This window comes from Eleginops maclovinus, chromosome 4 (assembly GCF_036324505.1).
Source record: "Eleginops maclovinus isolate JMC-PN-2008 ecotype Puerto Natales chromosome 4, JC_Emac_rtc_rv5, whole genome shotgun sequence".
Classification (NCBI taxonomy): Eukaryota; Metazoa; Chordata; class Actinopteri; order Perciformes; family Eleginopidae; genus Eleginops; species Eleginops maclovinus.
Window position 1 is genome coordinate 7011189 of NC_086352.1, and position 18665 is coordinate 7029853.

Genomic DNA, 18665 nt, shown 5'->3' on the forward strand with positions numbered 1-18665 from the left:
GTGAATTTTGGTTGCCATACAAGAAGTCTCGAGGATTTGAGGGGTTGGGAGAGGGGGGGGGAAGAGTGCAGTTACAGGAAAACTCTCTCTCTTCTTCATCAGTAATTAGTTTGACTCTATGATGATTCAGTAGCACAAAATTACAGCAACATAGAAAACATGAACACAAGTCTCTGCACAAATTACCGAAGAAATCTTAGCCTCTATGAAGACTTAATCAAAGAATAAAATCTATTCATGAGGAAATCAAGAAAGAATAAAACCCCAGATGTTGGACGATGATGAAGGTGGGATCAGTGTTTTGAGGGGGGGGAGGGTGGGGTGAAGTGGTGAAGCTTTTTAAAGATTCTCACTACATCTACTCAGCCACCACTAGTCTTTTTGGTGGATTCATGTATGTATACATATATATAAATTTCATATAATTTCCTAACAAGATGGCCTGCTCATATACTTTAAAATAATGTACACTTTTTTTTTTAACACACACTCTTAATTCAGGAGGGGGGTGAGAGAAGTCAGGCAGATGTCTGTCCGAAGATACCTGGATTAATATTCACTTTATCATCCCAAAAATATCTTACAGGGGACGTATCATGCTAAACTCACTTCTTAATACTTGTGCACGTAGGTTTGGGCAGTGGACGGTTAAGTACTGAGAACTTTTACTTAACGAGTATTACTGCAATGTATAAACACAAGTCCTGCAGTGTACATTATACACACATGTTGGCATCAAACTGTAGGTGAAGCATTAGTGTTTCTGATTGTTTTACAGCAAAGTAGATTGTTAATTTAATCGGAGGACTTTCAGTATTAAAATATGGTTTCACTGGGCATGTTATTTATCTGAATCTTAAATAAACAACATAGCTTACATAGGCAGTATAAATATGTGTTTGTATTGTTATTTATCTAAATCTGAATTAAAATGATCAAATAAAAATAAGTATTGTACTTTCACATAGAAAAATATTTGCATCCACATGTACATAGTAAATATGGTCCATTTCCAAATGTAATTATTGATGCATTAATTGGTTTATAACTTTACTGATGCATCTGGTAAAGATACTTATAAAAAGCATACTTTTTGCTTTTGAATTTCAACAAGGGACCGAAAAAATGCATAATTTCATATGAATAAATCACTGAATTCATTATGTTTATTTTGTTTTATTTATCTGATTCTTAATTAATCTCATCAAATAGATTCAGAGAAGTAAAAGTGGTTATAAAATGTTATGGAGTTCAATTAATGAAAATACATTTTTAATCAATTCAATTATAAAGTAGTAGGAATTGGAAATAAGTCAACTATAAATGAAATATAATTAGGTACAATTATAATTTCCACCACTGCATTTTTGGTCAGAAAACCTCACATGCAGAATTGACCACCCTTAAGCTCCACCCACTTATTTGCCAATTTCCTTGTGAGCCAATCAGAACATGTGGTTTTTAGGAGGGAGGTGTTCTTAAAGAGACAGCTGCTAAAATGTTGGTTTCAAACAGGAAGTGGATACGGTTATTTCAGACTTCAGGTATGAGAAATAATAGAAACCCAAATTATGAATCTCAACCTGAAGAGGAGCTTGATACGTCCCCTTTAAGAATCTACCTACGTCATCACTTCATTCATTAAAACACTGACAACTGATCATGATATGCAACTTTAAAATGGGAAAAAAACACAACCAAGGAGATTCATTCAAATAAATATTGCTTCTTACATAACCCATAAGTCTAATAATAATAATATTAATAATATCCACGTTTTTTATCTATATGGTATTTTTTTTGGCAATCCACGCGTCAGTGTTGAACAGTTTTTGTTCAGATAACCTCTATAAAATGTCATAGAACTCTATACAAATCTTTAAAAATACTGTGCTTTTCTTCCCCCGTCGACACGTCGCTGTTTGCTCTTAAAATAAGTTACATGTTCAAACAGGAACAGGATTATAGCAGCATTGTCCCGTGCTAATGTTCACAGAACACAGAGCTTGTGTATGTCTCATTGTCTCCTCCAAAAGTGTGATATGAAACCAAATAAGGGCGAACTTCTAAAACAATATAGTTGTTTTTTTCAGACGTTGGGTTACTGTCGAGCACATATCGAACCACACGTGAGGTGTGCTCTGAAAGAATCTACTTTGAGATAAAAACACAAGCTCCTTTTTCCTTATGGAGCTATACACTGGACAGTGGTGCAGGTACAGTGAGGAGGGGGGGAGGGGGGGTTGTGAGCGTATTTAAGGCATCCTCTGCAGGATGGGGGGGCAAGCGAGACCAGGTCAACTCTGGCAACTATAAATCAATCTTCATAGAATTCTTTTTTTTTACTCTAAACCTTTTTAATAGAGCTATACATATAATCAGATAGACATTTTATTATCCTGTTAAACACTCTTATATACACGTTTCAACACATACTGTACTTCTACTCCAGCCATTTGCTAGCAAACACACACATTTCCAGCTCTATAAATGCTGATTTTGTTTGAAATTGGACCCTTAAAGTAAAGTTACATCCCTTCTCCAATGCAGTGAGACGGAGAACAATAAGGGACTTGGAGAAGCTTAAGTTACAGCGACTGAAGTTCATCTGCAACGGATCAGAAAACGCTTTCAATCCCTTTGTAATCTCAGGCTGATGAACATCTGCCGCCTCTGTCAGGTTGCTCTCTGCTTGTGTTCGGCACAGAGGCAATGAGGATTTAGGTGTAATCGTAATTTCACATATAACCCTGAAGCCGCAGAATCTCCATCTGCTCTTACAGCTCGGGGAGATTTCACGTCATGTGTTTGAAGTTGCCTTCCAAAGAATAAAACTTGATGTTAGGAAATGTCTCTGTTGGGGCGCAAGCGTCTGTCTGCAACAGCTTTGTTAACGTGGTGTTGCATCTAGGTTCTTCATGATATGAGAACACTCTTCTGAAGGCTGGTTCGATCTAAGACAGTATTTCCCTTTGACTTTTCCCAGTTTAGGATGCTTGTTTGGCATCTAGTTGAAGTTTAGCTCAAGTTAGCTTAATGCTAACACATCTCTTCTTATTTTCCTCACTCTTTTTTAATCAACAATATATAAAATGTCCAGGTAGTCATTTAGCTATATAGAAAACAAGTAGTTGATCTGTTAAAACTGGAGTTTTAGCTCTTAAAATGTCAACCTGTGAGTTAATCATTAGGTTGCTTATGTGTCATTTAAAATAGTTGAAAGCTAAAAAGGCCTCCAAAGGGTTTAACACTGGGTTCAAAGTCAATAAAATGCTATCGAATGACAGCCTTAAATAGTAAGACATAAAGGATACGCTTGTTCATTTTTTGGTTGAGAGTTTGATGAGATCAATCTTTTGGGAAAGTGGAGCTAAGAGACGATTAGCTTAGCTTAGCTGTACCAGCTACAGTAATGCTTTTCCTAAAGGTTAAATGACTCATAATAACATTGGAGAAGTCTTTTTTCATCCAAATGTTTTGCTAACGATCAAATATTTACAGCTAACAGCCAGATTTAGCATTACCAAAGTTAGTTAGCCTGAGATTTGGCTAACATTTATTGAAGTTCTAGCAATAGGCCGAGACAAAGCTAATTTAATCCTCATTTGTCCGTCTAATAAATGCAATTTTAGTGTCTTAATGTCCAGAATATATGGTGCTTGTAAAAAATGGGTTCAGTATTTACAGGTATACCTGGTTTAAACACTTAGCTCAGAGTGTTAGCATGCTAACAATAGCTAGTTAGCACTTAGTAGAAAAGTAAAGCTAAGTTAAATTGGGATGTCAATTGTGTAACATTTAAATTGATTACATATTTTTATGTTGACCTGCTTGCAATTAGATATATGGTTTAAGCAGAGGAGAAATGCCCTGTAGCTCCTGACTTTGTTGTCCTGTTTGTGTCAGTCAAATCCGTGGCCATGCATTCGATTTCAAGGGAGATCAAACTAACTTTTCGTCCAATACTACTCCTCATTTTACCATTATGTATAACTTTGAAAAAACAGTTGAATATTTTATAGCTTTTGATTAAAACAAATGTGTTAGCTAGCGTTTTATCAATCAATACCCATTGGAGCCATTATCATTTGTTATACACGCAGACATTTGTGCATTATGAAAGAGGGAGCAAGAGTGGGTGCTTTTGAGCTCTACACGCCAATCAAACCGTGTGAAGGTGCAATCAGTCAATCTGCTTTTAGTCTTTGTGCTAAGCTAATCGTCTTTAGCTTCATGTTTATTGCGCAGAAACAACAATGGGTTCAGCCTTCTCATAAACTCGTGGCAAGAAAGCGACTAAGCGTATATCACATGTCTCACTGTTCCTTTAAATGCTCTCTCTAAGAAAACCTCAACTTCTACCACACTACACACAGGGTGTTTGATACGTTAGCGTTACCGCGGGGCCACGTGAGTGTCGACCTGCTAATGGTGAAGTGGAAGGAGATTCGACAATGGAGAAGAAAGTAAAGTAGAAAAGTAAACAGCTCTAGTTTCTCTATACTGTGGCCTATATATAGCGGAGATCTGTGGAAAAAAGCTAAACTGGCCTTCAGGATATTTTGGGTCAACCAGTGACACACTCACACACTCATACACACACACACACAAACTAGAAGGTAAAGAGGGACAGGGACGCCCTTTGCGGACAGACAAACCATTTCAAGGTGAGAATTATTCCGGTACACCGTTTGTCTGTCAGTCTTGTTCCTCGTGTCCTTCGCTCGGTTTTTCCTGGTACGCTGAGTTTCACCTCTCTCCACGCGTTGCTCTCTCTCAGGAGAAGAAGGCCATCGCAGTAACGGTGTGTGTACATGCTTAGGGTGTGAAGACAGTGTGTATTTTCGTTTGTCAGCGTGTGGCACTGTGCATAAAGTGTGTGTGTGTGTGTGTGTGTGTGTGTGTGTGTGTGTGTGTGTGTGTGTGTGTGTGTGTGTGTGTGTGTGTGTGTGTGTGCATGGAAATGTACTATTTATTCAAACATGTCAGCTAATGTTCTTATTTTGACACAAACAAGTGAAAAGCAAAAAAAGAAATGGAGTCTATTTCAAATTGTTCTCTACAACCTTAGATGCACCCAGAAATATAACTCCGGTTGGACTCTAGTGAAGAAATATTATCTCTGAACAAACTCTAGCAAAGATAGAAAAGGAGCAACGACCAGCTCAGCTGGTTTCATGCACCCACACCGGGGTGATGGAAAAAGTTTTCAGTATTCCAAAGCGGGTGTCAGCACGAGTCTGTGTGAAGTAACTTCCAGACGGGTATGTTTCCAGCGAGTGACACTATTCCATAGTTTCTGTGTTTTCTGGTCAGTCCTTCCTACTCCTTGATGTGACATAGCAGCGTTTCTCTTCTCTCCCCCCTCACTCCCCCCCCTTGAGCCCCTGATGCTCGGGGCGACGGTGGAGGGGGAGGATGAAGACCAGAGCACTGAGACGAGGGAGGATGAGAGAGGACAAAGACAGCGGGAGGCAGCATCAGCTCGCACAAAACCTCTTGAGATATTGTCAGATGGAGACGGAGAGATGGGGATGACCCCCTTTCCCTCCCTCTCCTCAGCCCTGACTCCCCGCCCTCTCTCTCGGGGCTTATCTGTCCTGCAGCAACTTCAGGGCCCTCTCGATGTTCATGCGGTGTCCCACCCTGGTGACGCCTAGGTCTATGAGGTCCTCCTTCTGCAGCGACAGCAGGTGTGCGCCCTCGATCTCGTTGTCCAGGAAGGCGTCGCGGTGCTCCCCCAGGTTCAGGCTCTCCAGCCAGTCGGCCACGTCGTGTTTGCTCCACAGCTCCATGGGTTTGGAGGCGAAGGGCTTCCCCGACGCCGCCACGGCCTGCAGGAGGGTGAGCGGCGACGGGGAGCGCGAGCTGCCGCTGCCGCCGCACGACGAGCTCAGGCTGTAGCCGCCGCCACTGCCCATGGGAGGGGTAGGCAGGCCGAAGACGTCGGTGAGGGTGGGCGACACGGAGGGAGGCAGGGACGAGCAGGGGGTGAGGGAGGAGCCGGAGTCCGGAGGGCTGCAGGGGTGCGTCTGAGAGGGGAGGCTGCTGGGGGGGGTGGAGACCAGGGCGGCGGCGTTGTTACGCATTCCTGAGTCGTCTGCCGGAGGCCTGGGGGGGGGGGGGGGAGAAGAAACCATGGTTAGACAAGTTTTCTCACAGTGTTTTGTCAGACAGAACTATTGAACTGCTCCTCAGCTGCGGTGAATATATGGTTTTATGTATATTTTTTCTCTGTCTTTCGTTGTTTGTCTTGGGGCTGATATTATTATACTTGGCTCCGTGTTTGGTGTCGATGTGCCGTCCTAAAGGCAGCGGCACACTGCATGGAGTGCAGGCATATCATTGTTTGATAAGCAAATGATAGATTTGCAATTTCTGCAGGCGACATAAAATGAGGTGCCGGTCTGGATTTTCCCCACGGGCCTTTTCCCACTGTTTTCTGACATTATATAAACCCATCGAGAAGTATTAATCTACAAAACAAAAGACATATTAAAGGACAATGCAAATAATCTTTTGCAACCCAGGTTAGTCAACATTCTTTCCCAAAGCACTTTCAAATAAATAAATAAAAACGGTTTTGAATTCAAAACAACAGGAAGCTGGAAAATAAGAAGTATTCCTAAAGACGTTTGGGATCCGTTCTGTGATGATGGAAGAATCTTTGTTTTTATTTTAGGAGTCCTGAGAGAAAGCAACTCAAACTAAAATTACATATTCAAATTCATCATCTCATTTCTAGGATGTAATAACGCAACGCTGCAGAGCGGCCGGTAGATGGCGACACATGCCAACATCTTTACCAAAAGTGCATCAGCTGATCCTCAGGGTGTTAAACCAGCACTCAGCTTTTTAGGTTTTAATCTCCATTTACACATTTTATTTACTGCAGCGATTATTTTATATTTATATCTTTTTGGTAATGTTGTACTTATAGTATTATTTAGGGTTATGTATATTTTTATACACAGCTTTTGTATTTTACTTTACTTTTTGTGTTTGTATAAAACATTTGTTCGATTTTATTGTACTTTTCCTTTATTGGACCATTACGTTATTTTTTGTGTATAAATATCTTTATTTTATCTACTTGTTGCACATTAATACTTTAACTTCTTATGTTAATATAACTATTTTATATCATCTTCGTGTATTATTGTATTCATTTCATTACTCTGTTTTCATTATCCTGTACCGGGAGACTTTTGTGTATTTCTTATCTCTTAAATCATGTCTACTTTATATACGTTTTCCGTGAATCCACACTTTTAGGTTTAATCAGCGACTTCTGTCTTCATTTTTATTCTAAAACTTACCAGAATTAATGTTATTTCAGATTAAACTGACTAATCAGCAGAACTGAGTATTTCCTCCATCAGATAAAGATATCACTGCCTTACTTTTCACTTACATGTGCAGAAATGAAGGGGTTTTCCAGACTATAAAGCAGAAGCCTCTTACAGCTGTTAGTATGGTCACTGGTTTATTACATGCATGTGATATAATGACCGCAACAAAGACAGGCAGAGTGCCGCCTGCAGGTAGGAGATGCAGATCATCCACCAGCTGCTAATGGAGGCATGTGTGCAACAACATCCTGAGTAGTTTTTATTTGTAGGGGGAGCAGAATAATACAGATAGTGGCATTTTATCTCAGAAAAATGCTACTTCTGTTAATTTAGCATACAAGAATGAGATGGAATTAAGATAACTCAATGCTAATTCCACTTCTTTGTGAGATGAAACCATACATATTGTTTATTTGAGTACATTTCAAATTTAGATTCTGGTGCGTAGTGTTCAACAGCTTTTATTCGCAACTGAGTAACTCTGCACTGGAGTTTGGACAGTCTGTCACAGGATGAATCTGAGAGGATGATTAACGGGTCAGCAGAAAGGAAAGATAATGTTCTGTTTTTATCTGACGTTAATCTGGTCTTTGTTTGACTTCTATCTTGAGAAAAACACGACCGTTTAGAGGAGAAATTCCTTCTTTAGTGAAGCGGTTTACAACCAAACAACAAAGCTGTACAGAGATGATGACATCATGTCCTTTTTCTGAATTTAAAAAAGATCCCATGACAAAACCTTCAAACTAGATGTAAGTATCGTGTATGAATTGACAAACTATTATACCGCATATTAAAGGAGTTAAGACTAATCCGCCGCTGAAAGTAGTGCCCAACACATGCAATATTACCTTGTGTAACCTTTGTTAAAAACTATACTTTTATGGCAGTTTTATGAAATCACTAAGCCTTTTATCTTCATTCGGAACCAAAAAGACTGGACAGGAAGTACCAAAAGAGTTGAGAGGCAAAAATCATTTTAGCTTTAGTCTCATTTTGGGATTTGTTGACAATCAAACCTTAAGGCAAGTTAGATTTAGGGCTTTTTAAATCCAATCAGAGTGAAATTTAAGACCAATTTTACACACCGTTTGTGCTATCCTGTCCTCTGTAACGTGGATGTGTTCGGCACTTGGTAAATTATAAAAGATATCTAGAGATTTGACCATTCCTCTACACGTTTTAGCATTTTTGGATGTTTTGAAAGATTGATTTGAGACATTTCATACCAATTCAAGCCTTATCTAGGACTTTTAGAGTTGAGACCTTTTATGTTGAATTAATCTGGAGGATTTAACCTGAACTGAAAAACAAGTGTTTGTATTTTCATCACATAAAACCAACATCTCTGTCTCACAGCTCAAATTAGCGAAAGGCAAGAAAAGTCTTTAACAAAACAAAGAACAAGTCCCAACACCCGTGCAAAAACACACAGAAAGAGAGTGTATTAAGTGTGTGTGTGTGTGTGTGTGTGTGTGTGTGTGTGTGTGTGTAAGAGAAATGTCCCTCACATCACCTGCTGCCCCAGATGGAAGTGTGTGATGGATGTGTTTGTATTTGGAGCAATGACAGACAGACACCCCCACACCCACACCCACACCCACACCCACACACACACACACACACACACCCACCCCCCCACCCCCCCCCCCCCCACACACACACACACACAGAATAATCACCCCGAGGATTTCCTTTCTTTTGACTGATTAACGTAATAACGTGACTCAGTTGTGAACACACACTCCTTTAAATCCGACCTCACACACTCTCTGATAGGATGTTACATGTAGCCTAGAAACCTCCCCTCACCACTTGTAGCATATGGAGCAGCCTGAGGGGAAGTGAAGGGGACAAAAGGGGGTCGCTCTGCCAGAAATGGAACGGGGCCATTGTTACAGCGCCGCCTTCATCAGAAAGACTTACTTCTCAACACCAGCTACTCCACAGGAAGTCAAGTTGGATGGATGAGATGGAGACAAAGGAAGTTAGACATTTGGTGAACACACACAAACACACACATGAGATGGAATAAAACGAGGGTGATGCATGGAAGAACAAAATATATTTATGAACGAGGACCATCTGTCCGCCATCTGCTTTCACCAAACTCTCATTTGATTTGCAAGAAATCTCTCATTGAAAATCAAGTTTTTAAAGCATGTTCATGTGTAGTAAACTCTGTATCACTCTGCCTGTGCTGGAGCACCTCTTTTCACCCTCTGTCTGAAACCAGAGTCTGCTCTGATTGGTTAGCTGGCAGGCTCTGTTGTGATTGGTCAACCCCTTGCCCCTTTAGCCTATCACGTACAATGTACTGGAGCGCTAGCCAATAGAAGCACGAGTGATGTCACTGTGTTCTGCAAGTAAACAAAGGAGTCCAATGGAGGCGTTTCAGGTGGTGGGAACAGGGTGAATTTAGCCTTTGCAGACCATTTACATGCACTATAACCTGCATAAGACAGTACAGGAAAGGGAAAACCCCAAAAGCATAAAGGACCTCTTTAAAAACAGGTCAAACTGGACCGAGCTAAACATTTTGAACGTGAGATTCACCGTGAACTTCTCTAATCAGCATCCTGGTGTTCCTTCATCTGTTTAAACTTCTTGTTCCAGGAGTGAAATTGATGTGAGCACTATGTAATTGCTTATTAGACTAATTAGCACAGAGCCTCGTTTAGCTTCCTGACCTTATTAACAATTCCTGCAGCTAGAGTCACGGATAACAGAGGAGGACGATGTGTGCTATAAATCTGTCTGTCCGGTCAGATTATTGATTACAAACAGTGTGAGGACTAAATCTGTGTTTGTGCGGACCAGGAAACACACGTCTGATTTCACCGAGAGTTCACTAAGTTCTATCTACACAACAATACATGATGTTGGATTTGTTGATGGTATTTTGTAAGAGTACATTGGAGGAAATAGAAACACGTCAGTAGAGTAAAACTGCCTTGAAATAGAACCTCATAAACCTATCTTTGGTTTCTCTTAATGAGGAAAGAGGGTCTTTGGGAGGAAATAGCAGATCAACAATAAACGCCACGTACACAAATCTGTACTAAACATTGTATTTTGCTTTGCCGCCTCTCTTTAGAGTGTTTAAGGTCTCAGGACATTAAATGAAGCTATATGATGACCACCCCCATGCCTTATTATGTCTCGTAGTAAATAGTAACTGCATTTAAATAGCGCTTTTCCAGTCCATCTTTCCTCTCAAAGTGCTTTTATATATTTAAATATGAATGAAAGATATACAAGTCAGCATTCACTCGTTCCCACACTTCATAAAGAGGCCATACGAGGTGCCACCGGTTCAGAGAAACTAACATTCACACACCGTTGGCCATCAAAAGCAACTTGGAGGTATGTAATCTCAACCAAAGGATAACGGACCACCATCTCACAGTCATTTCTGCAGACTTCGTGCAGAGGGTTGACTAACACACCTGAGCACTATGGTGCTGTCCACCGCTGGTTCAAGCAGCACGATGCACTCACATTGACAGTAATCGCTACGTCCTCCACTATTCTGCACATTTTGATAACATTTAGATAATTGTGCAGCTCTGATTTCCGCTGCAGGTGAGGAGGAAGGTGTAGCAGAGGTATTGATATCTGCGGTGGGGAGACCTAGCCTTCTCCACGCCCCCGCATTGCATGACTCCTCTCTCTAACACACATTCAGGGTCGCTCTCATTGGCAAGCATGCACACACTGCCTTTTATTTATAGTAGCGTGAACACACACGCACGCACGCACGCACCGAACACTGACTCTGTCTTACATAACGTTGGCCTACTAAAGCAACGCGGCACGTGACCTGCGTGAGATGATGCTGAACTCTGCCGAGGGTTTCGGCCTCTTACACACAGACATGGAAACAGACACACACACACACACACACACACACACACACACACACACACACACACACACACACACACACACCCCTCCCCTGACTCAGACTGACATCACTGCAGGCCTCAAGGCTGCTCTCATCAGTCCGTCGCTAGGCAACCCTTTCGTCCACAGGCACAACCAACGCACATTTAATCTGGGAGGCGAGGAGACAGGAAGGAAAATATGAAAACACAAATGTCGAAAAGGAGAAAATCAAAAGCACTGAAGAAAGGGAGGGAGTAGGGAAGGAGACATAGAGGGAGGGAGTAGGGAAGGAGACATAGAGGGAGGGAGTAGGGAAGGAGACATAGAGGGAGGGAGTAGGGAAGGAGACATAGAGGGAGGGAGTAGGGAAGGAGACATTGAGAGAGGGAGAGCATGTGTGAATCTAGGCCATCTTCTGTGCATCTCTGTTGCCATCTGTCTGACAGAAGCAGAAGCAGGACCACCTCTCCCCTCCGCAGGCCTCCAGCATGACGAAGAGCTGCACGTCTGAAGATATAAAAACATCCTCCTCTTCCTCCTCTTCCTCCACACAAAGTAGTGCAACATGAAAAAACCCCTCTGAGCAGGCAGGCAGATAATCAGAGACCCCCCGAGAGCGGGTTTAACCTCCATGTGACACACACAGAGCCTGCAGAGCAACAATCACACAGTCCAGATTACAAGGAGTAATCCACTACTTGATTAGTCCATGCACGGAACATAATCTGATGAAAGTTTGGTGGTAAATCTCTTGATTGCTAAAGTAATTTTTTATGCAGAAATGTTGTTTTCAGCCGTCAAATAAAGAGAAGTTTTCTTTTTAAATGATTTTAAAGCGAGTACTTTTTAGTTTTGGACGGAAGAAACAAGACATTTAGAGAAATTTTTCAATAAAAAAAAAACCTTTTTGCACATTTTCTTATTTTTTGTGCATATTTTTAAAAAAATGTTCCCGAAAACTTTGAAAGATGAGTCGACTCATTGATAGTGTACAGCCCTTACGCTCTGGACTCGAGGAGTGTGTTTGAATCCATTTCCCTTTCTATGATTCCTCACCGTTTTAATTTGTATTTTCACACAGAGCCCATGACGTCTTCTCTGAGTGTAAAATGTGCTCTAGAGGTATAAAGTGTGTCTAGTCTTTGACTCATTGATGCTTTGTTGTGTTGACGTCAGCATTTTATTGCCATTGACGAGACTTTTGTAATTCAGAAAGCCCACTGGGAAACACTGGGACATAAAAAGTAATGCAACACCTCCCCTGGTGTTAGAGTCACTGCAGAGCTGACGTAAAAGACTCTCTCCAGACTGCAGATCCTATTTGCAATAAGCTTGAGTCACATGACATAACAAGCACACCAATTGGAACATCAAATCTCTGCTTCCTAGAAATCATAAGAAACTCCAGGGTGCAAAAACAATCCTCTCACTTGGGGAAAATATAGCAGATTCATAGCTTGGGGGGAACAAACAGTTTACTTTGAGAGGCTGCCAGCTTCCTGCACCTGATACCTCACAAACAAACAATAGCTCCTCACTCGACAGGCAAAGCTACTTTTACTCCAGAACTGCAGAACAAGAGACACTTAAGATGCTTAATGTCACACCATGATCGCTGTGAAATTAAACATAATGCCGCTAATGAAGCCATTAACTGAGATGATTCATTATCCATTGAGTATCATCGATTCTGCAGACAGTTCTTTGCCAAAAGGCCCATCTTAGAGGCACAATGAGTATCATCTGCTAGCACAAGATTACTTTTATAGGAGGTAGACGTCCATAAACGTCCCAAACAAAGCAAAATAACAATATCCAGGCTAAAGGGTGCAGATACAAGCACCACCACACACTTCTAGTAGATTCCCAGACCTTCAAATGTATTGTTTTCCAAGGACTTTCCAGACCAAGATCCATCAAATTCAAAGATGGCATTTACTCAATCAAAATTAATTATGGTTGCTCTTTCTTGAGGCAGGTGTCCCGTGAAACAGCAAAAATGAAATGAAGCGTAATAACTAACCCGAGGTAAAACATGTCTATACATGAAGGTAAACCTCATGCATTTAAGCACTTTATATGTGAAACAAAGCCCATAATGACCATTTAGATTTTAAAAAATGTGGTTTTTTTACCCTCAAATTGACCAATTTTCAAAAATGTTAAGCACCCATTGGAAACACGTGTATCATAAGTCATCTTTGAGAGAAATGTATTTTGAAAGCGACTATATCGACTGAATGAGTCACTGTTTTTTTTTAGGAAAGATCCCATTTTTGTGCCTCAAAAAGGTGCTGATATTAAAATGCTTTCAGTATCATATCGAGTCTTTCTTATTTGCTGAGTATTTTCCATTTTCCCCACTAGTTCAAGTCCTCCAAATAATCATCTTTTTAGGAGCAGCATTTCTATCAAGCGTGTCATTTAAATCTTTCTTGGCTAACCGTGTTCACAAGACTGTCAACAAACAGACCGACAACTTCCTAGAACACTTTAAGACCCATAAGTGAAAAGAGGCCTTCAGAGGGATGAGAAACCAGCTGATGAAAACCTACCTGTGAAGGTGTGAGATACATGAAGAAGGAAGAGGTGGAGGAATTACAGGAGACTGGAGAAAATGGAGATGAAGATGGAGAGGCGTGAGCTGAAAATGAAATGAGTACAAGGTGTAAAGGTCAACAGATGAGAATGAGGAAAACATGATAGTGAGTGACGTGAAGCGTGAAGGAGTGCACACAAGGCCGGACCCGAGCATCTGCTGGGTGTCTCGCTGTAATTACCACAAATGGACGTCACCGTGTTGATCTCACAATGTTTATTAGACCAGAAGGCACAGCACGCCCGGAGGAATCTACTCCCTTCCTCTGCTCTCTACACCTCGACGATGAGCGATGGGACCATTCACACAAAATTAATGTGAGCAGTGAATTATTCATCCTGCTTTTTATTTCCCTCTCGAAGGGAGATGTGAGTTTAAAAAACCATGAGCTGGTTCGGGTGATCAAAACGTTTGTCCCAGTCACTGCAAACGTCACTCCTGCGTAGCTTGAACTTGCAGGAAATCAATCTTGCTGAACCGTCTCTTAAAGCTACCTCTCAACAAGTAAACAGCTTTTACTTCGGTATTTATTGCCTTTTGTAACCCTAACCCTAAACCCTTGTGCTTCCATCCAATCTTTCGATCTAGAAACATTGCATATACATTTCAATAAAAAGCAAAAGGATGAGTTGAATGAATGAAGTCAACACATGTGCTACTTTATAAACAGAGGACTCAACTCTCTATAGTTACTCTTTTATTACATCTTCATCTTTAAGAGCTTGTTCTGTAGGATGTCAGTGGGTCATAACTCCATGGTGTACAAATGAAACTTTGGCACATGCATTGAACATTTTCTAATTACCCAGAGGAACTGTAAGTGACACCGCCAATTTGAGAATCATTTGGAGCAAACCTCAAATGGACTTTAAACTAACAACTCCTGACTACACAGTCTGTGATATGTCTGGCACTCAGTTCTAGTGGTTGCAACGAGACCAAGTTACCTCAAATTAAAGAGTCCGACAGTATCGACTCAATCAAGTCAATGAGTAATGTCCAATAGAGCTTGTGTGAATAGATCCGCTAGTGGTCAAGATAATTCACTGTGAGCAATTTGGTGTGTAAAAGGAGCTTCTATCATGTTGCTAGTGCAAAGAATCCAAGGACAGAAACACAAAACTAAAGGTAGTCTGATTGGAAAGCCAACACACTTTCTGTCATTAAGGACGAACACCAAAACCATCAGACAAGTTCAAGCATCAAACTTGATGTTTATGACCAAATATATCCAGCAACAACTACATGACTACAGAGCAAAGTCTGCATTTTGAACGCTCTACCAATGGCGCCAGACCTCAAGTATTTGCTATGTGCAAAAATGCTTCTGACAATTCGTGCATTTAGAAACTAGGATCAATGTTCAGTTTTTACAGCTTCTATTAGCTTGTAGTTGTTGCCGAAGTGAACAGATTTGTGATTTTGCAGGGAGGTCAATGATTGAACATGCTTGACAAACAACAGTAGGTGAAGTGACGGCACAGCTTCCCGATGTCTTGCCATAGCAGTAAGATTGCTAGGTTCATAAATCCTCATCATGTGTGCACAGAGACCTGCAGAAACCTCTTGGGATTTATGCAAGGTATGGATACATTAATATAGAGTGAGCCACAACAAACATTAGCCTCCTTCTTGAGATGATACTATAAACCCCTTACCTGAGGAGCACATCCCTGCAGCTCAATATGTACTTCAAACACAACTCAAGAAGCTATTATCAACATTACATAAGAACAAAGTCATAAGTATAATCAACGATGAGCTTGCAGTGGATCTGCTTGTAATCCCTTTGGGATAGTTAGGAAAAATCCAAAGGAAATAAAACCCTTACTATCTGAGTGGCTAGATAAGTCAAGGAGTAAGAGAGAAAATATGATATTGTATATCAAAACCGACACTGTAATCATACCCCTGGCATCTCGGAAATGAATCTAAAGGAGCACTTAAAGATCAGCTTCCCTGTGCGCACAATTAAAAATATAATATCAATAACTAGTGAAGTCCTCCTTGACACATCAGTATGTGTGCTATGACACCATAGCAGAAAATGCTACTAATTGCCAAGCCTTTAATTGGCATAATGCCACAAAACCACTTTGACTGTCAGGAGTTTGCTGAACCCACATGAAGCTAAAATGAACTCTGGATTAAAGTGAAAGAAGCTCTGTGGTAGATAAACATGGCATTATCAATATAATTACAATTTAGAAAAGAAGAAGTTGGAAACCAGGAGATTTAAGAGACTCTTTTATGACCTACCTTGTTCCGAAGCCCCCCCTGGTCCCTGTGGGGGAGTCGAGGCTCTCTCCTGGCTTGGCTGGCCTGTCGCGATTCATTTGCTGCAGGATGGAGCTCAGCTCGGTGATAACGGTGTTCTTGGAGTCTGGTGTTGATGGCGGACTGCGCAGCTCCGGGGGCTGATCGCCCCACAGTTTGGATGTTCTTTGAGTAGGAGTCCTAGGAGGTTCAGAAGATGAAGGGGGAGGGGGAGGAGCCTGAGGCGGGGATCCATAGGACTCCGGGGGCTCTTCAATGAGAGCGTCATGATAAAGCGATGTTCTGTTGATGACAGACTTGCCCTTGGGTTTGGGTGGCACAGGGGGCCGATCCACCAGGAAGGCGTGTCCGTCTGCGGTGGCGTAGAGGCTCTCCAGAGCGCTGTCGCAGAAGCCCCCCTCTGACGACAGGGTGGAGATGCTGGAAACGGTGCTGGTGGTCTCCATGTGCTGAGGATCCCCGCTACTGCGGCTGTCTACCTCTTCGATGCCCGAGTCACCCACCCCTGACTCCAAATCCGGTGGAGGGGGAGGATATGAGGGGGGCATGTTGTTTGCAACCCGTTTGTGTTGATCGGTGACAGGTGGCGGGGCGTGAGGGTGGTATGGTGGTAGAATAGGACCCCCGTTCCGTCTCTGTTGCTGAATCATCTCTGCAATGGCACTTGCCTGATCATCAGGAATGTCGATACTGTTGGCAAACTCCAGCGGTGGTGGGAGGGGCTCCGAGAATTCAAATTCCTCATCGATGTCTACTGATGCGAGAGGGGGAGGGGGGATGCGGAAGGGCAGTTTTACTGGTTCGTCAATGGACTCATTCAAGGGCATGCTCCTCCTCCGTAACGAGGATGGTTGGGGATTGACGGACAGTGACGTAGCGTTTTGAGGATCGGGTTGGTTGGGGTCTTTCAGCTCGGATGGCCTGTTGCTGTCCTGCCCCTCCACCTCTTGGTTTGCCTTGTTGCTTGCTTCATTGCTGGTGTGGACCATCAACAGTCCTGCTGACTTAGGCTGCGATGAATCTGACACATCCGCTGGTGCACTTTTCCTCTCCTCGACTGCCTGATGCTGCCGTTCTTCCCGTGCCCCATCAGACTCGTACTTCTGCTCCGTCATCTGTCTCCGCAGACCGCCTCGACTAGGCCGCCCCATGGTTGCTGTTGAGATTGCGGCGAAGCTTGTCTCGATCCCCGAGCGTAGTTTGGTGTCGATGAACAGCGGTTGGTTGAGGTCTGGTTTGTGGCTTGGCTGTATTGGGAGGGACTGGGCTTCGTGTTTGGGCGTTTGCTGAACCTGAGGAGGATTTGTTGGCTGATTCTGAGGATGGTTCTGTTGCTCCTTCATCGCCCTGTCACGAGCTGCCAGGGCCAAAGCAAGAGGGGAATTAGGATCCAGGGGCTTGCCGGTAACAGGATGGAGGTAAGTCCCGTTTGACCTGTAGTGGCTCTTAGGAGGAGTGGATGGGAGACTAACGGGACTGTCCAGGTTGGGACACTGGCCTGTTCTGGTGTTTAGAGGCTCCCGAACCACTATTGGCTCAGGAGTGTTGAAATCTGTCATATTGCCACTACCTCCCCCGACAGGGGGTCCAAGCTGTGCAGCTGCAGGGGGGCCCAATATCCTTCGAAGCCTCTCATCACTAAACATGCCTTCATCGATGGACTTGGACTGGCGAAGACGAGGGGTCGGTATAGGACTGAAGTCATCATCCCCAATGTCTATTGACTGGAAGCCAATTGAGTGCTTTTTTGCCTCTAGCCTCTTCTCCCGGTCCCGTACTGCCCCGGCAATCGCTGCTGCAAAGGGGTTGCTTAAGGATGGGTCTTCAGGACGCAAACCACCAACGGGCGTGAGGGGTGGGTGTTCGGGGGTGGTGGGCTCGATCTCCATACTGCTACCCTGGCTGCTCTTGCCACTGCTGCTGGTGGAGGGCTCCTTGACGATGATGGTGGGGATGGGAATGGAAGAGCAAGTTCGTTCCACAGGCGTGGTAGGCATGGAAAGTGCGCCCGATGGGTTTGATGACATGTGACACTTTTTCTCCGGACTATCCTCAACGTTGTGCTGCTTAACTAGCATGCCCTTCCTTCGAGCTGGTTTGGCTGGCACGTACAGGTTCTTATTGCCCACCTCGGAGTAAGGGTTCTCCGGTACTGGAGTCCGCCCTCGAATGCGTGAGTCAAACTGCTCAGAGCTCTGGCGGTAATATCCTCGCCTTAACGTACCGGCGTCGGTTGTTCGGCTAATGGTCTTCACTGCATTGGCTGAGTTCTGGGTGAAGCTTGGTCTTGTGGTGCCGTAGCTCTTCGGTGTCGGACCAGAGTTGAAGTCAGGTGGCGAAGGGGGTGAAATGGCTGGGGGAGGAGGGATGTCCTCTGAGGTGTCGGGCATGGAGAGGCTGCGGGCAAACTTGAGTAAAGGAGGCGTGAGGAATCCATGTTTGTCGTCCTCCGATGTACCTTGGAGAAATAGAGCAGAAAGAAAAATGATGTGAGGACCTGGGGGTGACATCCCTATGTTATATTTCCAGCATGGCCTCCGTTTGACTCA

The 18665-nt window shown here is 43.0% G+C and overlaps 1 protein-coding gene across 1 annotated transcript in view; it reads right to left on the reverse strand.

Annotated features, from left to right (window-relative positions):
* Nucleotides 1-18665, reverse strand: part of shank2a (SH3 and multiple ankyrin repeat domains 2a) — a 200651-nt gene continuing 181986 nt past the window's right edge. Inside the window, 2 exon segments of the mRNA XM_063882408.1 lie at nucleotides 1-6111; nucleotides 16099-18574. Coding sequence (XP_063738478.1) covers nucleotides 5592-6111; nucleotides 16099-18574 — 2996 coding nt within the window. The 3' untranslated portion in view covers nucleotides 1-5591.